Here is a 10,530-nt window from a genome sequence, read left to right as displayed (position 1 = left end):
CGCGCCCCAGCCCCGCCCCCTTCTCATGGTCCCGCCCCTTCTCGCGCCGGAGTCCCTTTCCCGGGCTCCGCCCCGCTTTCTGCCGGCCCCGCTCGCCTCTGCACAGGTGCCGAATAGGATGCCGAATGCGGGGTGCAGGGTTCAAGGTGCAAGGTACGGGGTCCAGCACGGATCCCTGACTGACAAACCCCTATTCCATTTGGATCACGCGCCCTTCCAAAGTAAGCCCCGCCCCACCAGCTCGAGTCCTGCCCAGAGATTTAGCCACACCTTCTTTAGGCCCCACTGCCCTGCCCATTCGCTGAGGCCACGCCTCCTCTCCCTCCCAAGACCTCCCACTTCCCTTGCTGCTTTCTCTATCCGGCAGCAGCCCACAGGAGCTCTCATCCTCCGTAAGGCCTGGGCTTCCTCCCAACCACCCCCCCTCCCCCCAAGCTCCAACCATCCCATTGAGAGACTTGAGGCGTGTGGTCGGGGTGTTTTACTGAGCTGAGCTCCGATACAATTCTTCACGATTAACACGACTAGGTATTACCAGGGCCTCATCACGCGACAAATTCAACCGAGGTCAAGGACTGAGTGAATCCTAGCCTCTGTCCGAGGTACGTTATCAGCCTTGGCTCCTGGAGTCCTCGACCCCCACCCCCGAAACGGAAAGAAGAGGAGGCCCTCTCAGTTATCCAGGCTCATGAGTAGAGCAGTGCCCCTCTTGATCCAATGATCAGAGGTCATGGTCCCAGAGCGGAGATCGATGCCAATGACGAAGGATGCGCGGTCTGAGGTGCCGGCCCGGTTGGGATAGTAATAGCAGGGACAGGAATACATGCCTGCAGGAAAGGGGAGCCGAATGAACCAGGCCCTGGAGCCGCTGGAAGAGCAGGGCAGGAGCAGGTGTGGGGGGAGGGTGGGGTGGAGGCTGGGTTAGGATGGAAACTAGGGAGGGGGCGGGCAAACTGTCCCACCCTTGGCACTCTTCTTGCGGCTCTCAGTAGGCCGGAAGTGGATGGTGGGCATGAGGCAGACAAGCTGCATGGGCTCTGCCTCCACCAAGCAGGAGTTCTTCCGGTCCCAGCCAGCACCCTCCAGGTATAGACCCCGAACCCAGACACCGTCCTGGGAAGACATGGGGACAGGCTGGGGGTAAATCCAGGCCCTCAATTGCCAATGCCCCCACCCCTGTCCTGCCACCTCTCTCCTCCCCTCCCTCTCAACCAGTCGTTTCCCACCTTTGCTCCCAGCCCCTCCTCCTCCACCAGACTCCCCTCTGCTCAGAACCCTAAGCACATGTGGCACCCACCTTGGGTGGATACACTAGGTTGCTGTCATCCACAGTGGAAACGATAAACTCCCAAGAGAGGCTGTCCACTGAAATCTGGAGATTGAAGGTGAGAATAAGGGAGGATCCTCCCACACACAGAGAGAAGAGCAAGTACTTATCATCAGTATCCGTTCCCATCACATTGTCCATGTGGCTCACATTGTTTTGACGAGCTGAAGACTGCAGCACGGCAGTGAGGAAGCCAGTGGGAAAGGTGAAGCCAGAGAGCCAGAAGATCACAGGAGGCCGTGCGCGGCTGGCCCACATCTCAAACTGCTCCACACGCATGGCCAAGTCCCGGGTCCATGAGGCCAATGGCTTCTGTGAGGGGTAGGCCTGGAGCAGGAGGTAGTGTGTATTTATTCACTCACTTACTCATGCATTCAAATTTTTACTGTGAACACTTGAAGCAGATAGAAGAATATATGGTGTCAGCCCCTCTTCCCCAAACCATAGTTTGGCAAAGCTCTCCAAAAGCCCATTTCCAGGAAAGAAGCATAAAATGACAACTATTAACAACAGCACCAGCAATACTAACCAGTTACCATTAATGAAGCACCTTTTAAGGTGCACAGTACCAGGAATCCTTGAGACATCCTTGGAGAAGCTTAGGAACTTGCCCTGGGTAAGTTTCTATGTTAATAACTTTGCAAAGTCAGTCAGTGAAGGGCAGAGTCAGATTTCAGCCTTGAACCTGTCTGACTCCAAAGCCCAGGCTCACTGCTTTCTGCTATAGGCTTCCCTAGGACCAGGAGGCTGTGGGTCCAGGGGTGAAAGGAGAGTTCATTGTTGGAGAAGGATCAACAGTGAGATAATCTTACCTTTCCCCAGAGCGGTGGGACATGGGCATCAAAAATGCAATTGAAAATCTCTTCCAGGCTGGTAGACATGACGATGAGGCCCTGGATGCCTTTCTCTAGGTCTGTCAGTGAGAAGCTGGATGGGAAAAGGTGGAGGGTTATGGACGGGATGGACCTGGGAGAGCCATCCTAGGCAGGGCGTGAAGGCCTTTCCTCTTGCCCCCTCCCTGCGTTCCACAGAGCCCCACTTCCCCCCATCTCACAGGATGGTCTCCATCAGCTTGTTGTATCTCTGAATCTCCTGCAAAAGGACCACATTGAGTGGGGAGGGGTCCATAGCCAGTAGTTTTCGGGTCCCCTCATAGTCGATCATTTCCGGGATCTTCTGTTTCACATCGGCGGCCAACTCAAGGACCTGCCAAGGCAGGAGCGCTGAGTGCAGACCTCTCTTCCTCCTTGCTTTCCCTCCCCCAGGTGTCTGTCTGTCTGTCCTTACCTTCTCCTCCCGACTCTGGCCTCCGGCCCTGGTGGGTGTAATCTGGGGTTGCAGGGAAAGCAGAGTCTCAAAGAGAGTGCGTGCCTCCGTGATCTGGGAGGCCACGTCGGCATTGGGGTGCTGGCCAAAAGCCTCTGGGGGATCCATGCCAGGCAACATGCTTATGTACTCTTTGTACGAGGCCAGGCTCCCATCCTTGGGGATAAAATAGGTCTCCAACACTGACAACCTGGGGAGTCAGTGAAGAATTATCACCGCGCTGTGGGGACTTGGGTCTCCCATGCCAAGCCAAGGCCCTATCCATCCAACTCTGTGCTCTTACTTTGCCCCCCAAGCCAATCTCCCATTTACTCCTCAAATACTGCCCCTACCCCCAATCCTGCCACCTGGTACCCCATTCAGTGGCCCCCTCACCGGTAGGAGGGGGTCGAGAGAGCCTGGTCACAGAAATAGTCGTTGATGTAGGTGGTGAGCAGGCGCCGGTCCCAGTCATCCGTGACGTGTCCACCATAGTTGACCCCGGAGATGAGGTACTTGAGTGCATCCCAGGGCGTCTCCTCATACTCGTCCAGGTAGAGGCTCAGCAAGTTCTCGGACACCTGTGCATGGCCCCAGCCCAAGCCCCCAGCCCCACACAGAGTTATGGCAGGGGCTTCCTGCAGGGCAGTGACGATTCCTGCAGGGCAGCCTTGGGGCAGAAAGTGTAAGGAGGGAGGGCGGGGTGAGGGACCCTGGTCAGCACAAACCTCAAAGTCAGAGTCATTGAAGCCATAGATGATGTTCCAGCCAAGTTGCAGGAACTTCTTGCGTTCAAGTAACACAGAGTGGAAGAAGCACAGTGCAAACAGCAGCTTCTTATACTTGGTGGGTTTGGAGCAGCGGGAAAACTGTGGTTCTGTCATCAGTTGGTAAAGACGGGTCATGTTGGCCTTTAGGCCCTGGGACAAGGAAATACAGAGATGGGATGACGTGCATCTTGCTTGGCCCTAACACTAGCACCATCATGTTCAGTTGTGGAGGTTGCTCACTGCATAAGGGCACTGGCTGAAGAAATGAGTGAAAGTTGAAATCCAGCCCTTGAGCTGCATGCCAAGACATGCACTCATCACAGGGCTTGCTGTCTTTCCCTTCACACACGGGCACTGTATGGACTTGTGGCAGCCCTGTCTTGTCTCCACCCCCACGCCTTGATCCCCTCAACCGTGATGTTCTCAGTGGTGGGTAGACCAACTCAATTTGTGATTGCCAGAAAATATTAACAAAAACATAAACATAGGAACTTCCTTCGTGGTCCATTGGTTGAGAATCTGCCTTGCAATGCAGGGGATGTGGGTGTGATCCCAGTGAGGGAACTAAGATCCCACATGCCACCAAGCAACTAAGCCCTTGCACCACAACTACTGAATCCACATGCCACAATGTAAGATTCTGTGTGACACAACTAAGACCCGACATGGCCGAATTAATAAGAAATGTACACAATCTTGTGCAAAGGGCCAGTATATAGTGACATATCATCAAAGAGGAATGAGCTATATGATTGGATTTATCAGGCTTCATGAGCAGGTTGGAGCTTGGCTAAGTCTTACAAATAGGAAGAATGTAATGAGGCTGAGAGGAGGGCCTTGGCTGTCCAGAGATGGGAAGAACTGAAGGAATAAAGGCACGAAGGGGAGATAAAGTGAGAAGAGGATCTAACTGAGATCAAGTCCAAGCGCTCAGAGTAAGAAGGACCGTGAGCAGATGGCGATACAGTAAGAAGGGCAGCTTGAGCCGACTGGACCCGATTCACCAGGAACCCTGGAGCCACTTCAGGCTCCAGTGATACATTGAATAGGACAGTGATACATTGAAACAGTGTTCTAAGGAGATTCATCATGATGGACAGAAGGGAGCAGGGAGAAAACGGAAGTAAGAACATTGGATAGACCAGGAACAAAAAGAAAATCTGATTTTAAAAACTATCATTTACAACATCATCAAGTCATGTAAAGCACCAAAGAATAAATCTAATATAAATATATATATCTTTAGAAAATTTACAAAATTTTATTAAAAGAAAGAATAAATGGAGAGACCTACTGTACTCATGGATTGAGAAGCTCAATATCCTAAAGATGTTGATTTCCCCCAAATTGATCAATAGGACATTTTTGGTGAAACTTGACAAGCTAATTCCAAAATTTATGTTAGAGAATAAAAGATCAGGAATAGCCTAGAGAAGAATAAGGTAGGAGGATTTGCCTTCCCCAGCCATCAAGAATGATTATAGAGCTAGAGAGTAATTAACACAGTGTATACTGACCCCAGGATAAACAACTTGATCAATGAACAACATAAAGGGCCTAGAAACCCATCTGTATATGTATGTGAGGACTGCAACACTTAACAAAATTGGAACACATAATATATTTAGATTAAAATAGTGTATCAATTTATTGAAGTCAGCAACCATGTTGCAGTTATATAAGAGAACACCCTGATTCTTAGGAGTGAGTCCTTTCCACTGAAATACACTACAGTATGTGGCAGCAAAGGGCCAGGATATATAATTTACTCTCAAATGTTTCAGAAGAAGTGTGAGTGGAGAGAGAGAAAAACAGACATCAAATGATAAGGCAAGTGGGACAAAATGTTAACTACAGATGGATCTGGGTAACGTATAGGGGGTTCTCTGTACTATTATTCTTACAACTTTTCTGTAAATTTAAAGTTATTTTCAAAAAATTTTTTAAAATATTGGCCTCTTTGTCAGCTTCTAAAAGGAATTCAGTTGCACCAAGCACGCCTGAATGTCCTTTCTCAGAAGGTTTGGTGGATTGCAGGAAGGTTCTGCATCACCAGAAGGCGGCCTTTCATGGACAGCTCTCCTGGGCTGACCTCCGACAGGACTCCCTCCCCTGGTGACCCATCCACTGCAGAGCCATCCTATCTGGTTCCTCTTTCCTCCTGGGATTTACTCCCATTCATCATTGCTTCCATGCTTACTGCTTATTAAACTGACCTAAACAGCACCTACCTCAGGGCCAACACACCTCTACCCATCATAGAGGGTGGGTTCAGCCAACAGAGGGCCCTCTGGCTATAAGGCACATGTCTCTCTTAGAAGGCAATAAGAAAGGCTCTTAAAAAAGAAGGGTTGCGTCTCTTTGACAACACATATCTGAACTGTTTGACATTTTTTTAACAGGAAGACAGAATACTTCTGTTGACAGAAGAAAATAAAGGTAAATAAAAATCAACTTTAAACATAGACTTTTAAAAATTAGTGGTGCCATTAACAACATGGAACAACAGACTGGTTCCAAATCGGGAAAGGAGTACATCAAAGCTGTATTGTCACCCTGCTTATTTAACTTATATGCAGAATACATCATGCGAAATGCCAGGCTGGACGAAGCACAAGCTGGAATCAAGATTGCCCGGAGAAATATCAATAACCTCAGATACGCAGAGGACACCACCCTCATGGCAAAAAGCGAAGAAGAACTAAAGAGCCTCTTGATGAAAGTGAAAGAGGAGAGTGAAAAAGTTGGCTTAAAGCTCAACATTCAGAAAACTAAGATCATGGCATCTGGTCCCATCACTTCATGGCAAATAGATGGGGAAACAATGGAAACAGTGAGAGACTTTATTTGGGGGGACTCCAAAATCACTGCAGATGGTGACTGCAGCCATGAAATTAAAAGACGCTTGCTCCTTGGAAGAAAAGCTATGACAAAACTAGACGGCATATTAAAAAGCAGAGACGTTACTTTGCCAACAAAGATCTGTCTAGTCAAAGCTATGGTTTTTTCCAGTAGTCATGTATGGATGTGAGAGTTGGACTATAAAGAAAGCTGAGCACTGAAGAACTGATGCTTTTGAATTGTGGTGTTGGAGAAGACTCTTGAGAGTCCCTTGGACTGCAAGGAAATCCAACCAGTCAATCCTAGAGGAAATCAGTCCAAATATTCATTAGAAGGACTGATGCTGAAGCTGAAACTCCAATACTTTGGCACCTGATGTGAAGAACCAACTCATTGGAAAAGACTCTGATGCTGGGAAAGATTGAGGGCGGGAGGAAAAGGGGACGACAGAGGATGACATGGTTGGATGGCATCACCGATGCGATGGACATGAGTTTGAGTAGGCTCCAAGAGTTGGTGATGGACAGGGAAGCCTGGCATGCTGCAGTCTGTGGGGTCACAAAGAGTCAGACACGACAGAGCAACTGAACTGACTGATTAACAAAAATGGGCAGAGGAGATAATCTGCGCGCAGGAGCTGAAGACTTGTTTTGAGAGCTCCTAATTTATGGTGCTGGAGTGCCAAAAAGAAGTACTTTGTAACCAGATGGAATTCACACCTGGCACTGAGTTCAGTAATGGAGCCAGAGATGGGGATTGGGGTTGAAATCAGGAAGAGGACAGTTTCTCCATCAACTTGTGAAGGGAGGAAATGTAGAATGAGGAGAGGACAGGAGGAGAAACAAACACAGAAGTAATCGATGATGTCGCAAGAAACAGAAGGGGGACCAGGAGTGTGTCAGGGAAACTGGGGGGACAGTCAACTGTGCCAGCCTCCCCAAGGTGGCCAAAGAAGGATTTAATGATGAAAGACATCCGCATGCCTGTGCATCTGATTAGTCCTCATTTATTGAGCACCTACTACCAACAGGTCCCTGTATTAGTCACAGGATGAGCAAAATGGTGAGGGAGAAGAAAAAGACATGGTCTCTGCCCTCTTGAGCTTACAGTCTAGAGAAGAAGTCAGGTATTGACCAGAACCACACTAATAGGTGTAAAGTGCTTGCAGCAGAAGGTCGGAGGGAACAGTGAAGAGGATTCCTGAGAAAGTGCTGGTGGGACTGAGACCTGAAGGGGCAAAGAAGGGGGTGGGGAGGAAAATAGGGAGGACAGTGCATGAAAAAGCACCAGGCTGGAGAACACAGAGTCTGTTGAGGAAGGACAGTGGAACAATTTTAAAAGTTGATAGTGTAGGTGAAGAAAGTGAAGGGGAAAGTTGTGACAGACAAAGCAGCAGAGGTGCTCATGGGGCACACTGGCCATGTGAATGGGGTTTTGAACTTGATTAAAAGCAATGAGAAGCTACTAAAACAGTTTAAGCAGAGGTAAATGGGCAGGATGTAGTGACATGATCAGATTTTAAAAGACTGGTATGATTGCATTCCAAGGTGACCTCGTAGTACTGGAGATAAAAATTTCAGTAGAGCTGGAGGGAAGGAGAAAGGCCAGCAAGTGACAGTAGGGAGAGAATGTAAGGAAGTGTCCAGAGGAGGAAGGGGCTGACAGGGCCACACGCTAGTTATATACTCTTCCTTTGCCTCAGTTTCCTACCTGTAAAATGGGGCTGATAGTACTTACCTGATAAGTGCGCATGTGTGTGTGTGTGTTAAATGAATTAATAAACATAAGCATTTAGAACAATGCCTGGCATGTAATAACACTCAAAAAAAGTTAGCTATTACTACTATGTTCTCAGAGTTTGGCACACAGAGGTGGAATTTTTTAGAGGAGAGTAGAATCAAAAAAGCAGCCTTCTTGTTAAGGTTAAACCGTCTCTCTGAGGCCAGGAGGAGGACAGGTAGGCCCGCTGGCATGGTCACTGCTGGCTGTCTACAGTTGCCAATACCTTTGGTGGCTCTGTGGTCATCTTGATGCTGGCCTGCAAGATGGAGATGGGGAAGTCTGGGTGGGGGCTGGAGCTGAGCCAGAGGCGGAAGGAAGGGTGCGGATCCTCCACCTGCAGCTGCTCCACCAGTTTATCCAGGTTCGGCATCCAGGACAGCGACAGGTGGCAGTTGGCGAGGAACACCCAGTGTCCTGAAAGGAGGTGCTGATGTGGTGGGAACCACTCCCTATGCCCTGTCTGTCCCCCCACTGTTCCTCTGGTTGGGGGGGGATAGTTTAGGGGGAGGGTCCAAGTGCTCAGGTGCCAGCCCCCAAGGCCTTCTGGAGAGGTAGGAGCTGCAGTGACAGCAGGGTGACAGGTGGGAGCTGGTGGACAGTCAGGCCAGGGCCATGGTTGGGGGCAGAAGAACTGGGTAGACACTGACCCTGAACCACACCCTCTCGGAGGAGCCGAGCCGCGATGGGGGCCTGGCCCTGGCCCAGAGACAGGGCATGGAAGCGCTGGGCCATGCCTGTATGCTCAGCCAGCTGGAGCAAGGCACTGGTGGGGTCCACGCCAGGGGACAGGATGAACACCAGTGGGGTCCGTGGGGCCGAGTCCTCCATCACCTGCCAGCAGCACAGGGCGTGACCTTAGGCAGAAGGCCAGGTGAGGTCTCGGGAGAGACTGAGGAAGTGCGGGTGGCAGACTGGGACAGGGAGAAGCAGGTGGAAAGGCAAAAAAGCCACTGACCAACTTCATGTTTAGCACAGGAGGCTCAATGAAGCGGGAGCCAAGGTTGGAGACGATGAAAGAAGTTACACAGAAGGCCACGCGGTCCTGACGCAGGGAGCGAACAATCAGCATTCGTTGCATTTCATTGCAGGCGTTTTCCCACTCACCTGGGGACAAGATTAAGGTTAGCGTTAGTGAGCCTGGAGGAGCAGGGAATCTGAACAAAGAGGCGCCTGCGGGGACACTGCGCCAGGGGGCAGATGCGCTGAGGGAACTTGGGAGAGATACGGGAGGAATTAGAGGAAAGAGCAGGTGTGTGGCTGAAGGAGAGAAGAGAAAGGAGATGGAGGCCTGGCGCCAGGCACCTGGCAGCATGGCCCTCTCGGGGGTGGCGTTGGTGTACCACAGGTGCCAGTCCCGAGGATACTGCTCAAAGGAGTTCATGAGCCCATGGAAGTTGGTCAGTTTGTCCAGCTCTGTGATGTTATCCCAGTAGGCGTCTGCGAGCCAGGTGGTACATGGGTTATCCATCTGGCCCTCACGATCCAAGACCTGGGGTGGGGGGTACAAGAGAGGAGAAAAGCATTGACCCAGACTATCCCAAAAGAACGGTTTTGTTTTTTTTTTCAAGGTGAAAAAGCCAAGATGAGTATTTCATGAAACAAAATGAAGAAATGAATGCAGGAATCTGAGATGGACTGGAATCCACCTTGATTGGGGAAATAAATGGAAGGAAAGGGGGAGCCTGTTTCTCTGAGCCACCATGTGGGTGACAGCACAGTCCAAAGTTAGGAAGCGGGCGCCCTCTGGTGGTTTCCTGGCAATACTGCCTTCTACCTGAATGATGGCAATTGCAGCTGCACCCTTCAGAGAAGCACAACCTGTTCACTGTCACTTATTAATTTAACAAATATTTATTGTTCACCAACTGTGTTTTAAGCACTCGATACACACCACTGAACAGAACAGACAAATACCTCTGCCCTTGAGGAGCTTATTTTCCCACATGGGATGGCAGATAATGAACCAAAAAGACAACAAATAATTATCTAGTAGGTTACAGATGGCAGTGCCATGGAAAAAGAGAATAAGTTGAGGAAGATTAAGTGGACGTGCTTAAGGGAAGTGCTTAAGCACTGGAAGTGCTTAAGGGTAGCTGGAAATAATAAGACAGTCAAGGAAGTCTCAGTGAGGTGAGATTGGAATCAAACCTTAAAGGAGGAGAGGGCGGGCACAGTGTACACCTAGGGGAACACTTTTCTGGCAGAAAGAACAGCTGGTGTGAAGGCCCTGGGGTGGGACATGCCTGTGACAGTGAGTAGCCTGTGCAGCTGAAGTGGGGAGGAGGCAAAGGGGCTGAGGGTGTTTGGAAGGGAGAGAGTGTAACAGTGACCACGGAATTCAGGATGGGGAAGGAGTGGCCTGAGAGACAGTGAAAGAGTGGCCAGGTCACGCCAATCAGTGGGTCACAGGGAAGGGGCTCAAAGCCCCACCTGTAATGCGGGCAAGTCACTCCCCACGGCCCCCAAGAGTTTGTCGTAACCTGCTCCTGCCAGCTTTCCTTCACT

General features: G+C 50.1%; 1 protein-coding gene across 1 annotated transcript in view; it reads right to left on the bottom strand.

Annotated features, from left to right (window-relative positions):
* Positions 1 to 471: 471 nt before the first annotated feature.
* The window catches only part of DNAH2 (dynein axonemal heavy chain 2), a 106,025-nt gene continuing 95,966 nt past the window's right edge, over positions 472 to 10,530 (bottom strand). The window contains exons 74-86 of the mRNA XM_043903749.1: positions 9,328 to 9,514; positions 8,981 to 9,129; positions 8,673 to 8,856; positions 8,249 to 8,439; positions 3,361 to 3,552; positions 3,029 to 3,213; positions 2,615 to 2,843; positions 2,382 to 2,533; positions 2,140 to 2,254; positions 1,478 to 1,654; positions 1,298 to 1,372; positions 963 to 1,113; positions 472 to 827 (exon numbers count right to left, since the gene is read on the bottom strand). Coding sequence (XP_043759684.1) covers positions 673 to 827; positions 963 to 1,113; positions 1,298 to 1,372; positions 1,478 to 1,654; positions 2,140 to 2,254; positions 2,382 to 2,533; positions 2,615 to 2,843; positions 3,029 to 3,213; positions 3,361 to 3,552; positions 8,249 to 8,439; positions 8,673 to 8,856; positions 8,981 to 9,129; positions 9,328 to 9,514 — 2,142 coding nt within the window. The 3' untranslated portion in view covers positions 472 to 672. The remainder of the gene's footprint in view (positions 828 to 962; positions 1,114 to 1,297; positions 1,373 to 1,477; positions 1,655 to 2,139; positions 2,255 to 2,381; positions 2,534 to 2,614; positions 2,844 to 3,028; positions 3,214 to 3,360; positions 3,553 to 8,248; positions 8,440 to 8,672; positions 8,857 to 8,980; positions 9,130 to 9,327; positions 9,515 to 10,530) is intronic.

This window comes from Cervus elaphus, chromosome 5 (genome assembly GCF_910594005.1).
Source record: "Cervus elaphus chromosome 5, mCerEla1.1, whole genome shotgun sequence".
Classification (NCBI taxonomy): domain Eukaryota; kingdom Metazoa; phylum Chordata; class Mammalia; order Artiodactyla; family Cervidae; genus Cervus; species Cervus elaphus.
The sequence above is the reverse complement of the archived record's forward strand: the minus strand, read 5'-3'. Positions and strand labels throughout refer to the sequence as shown.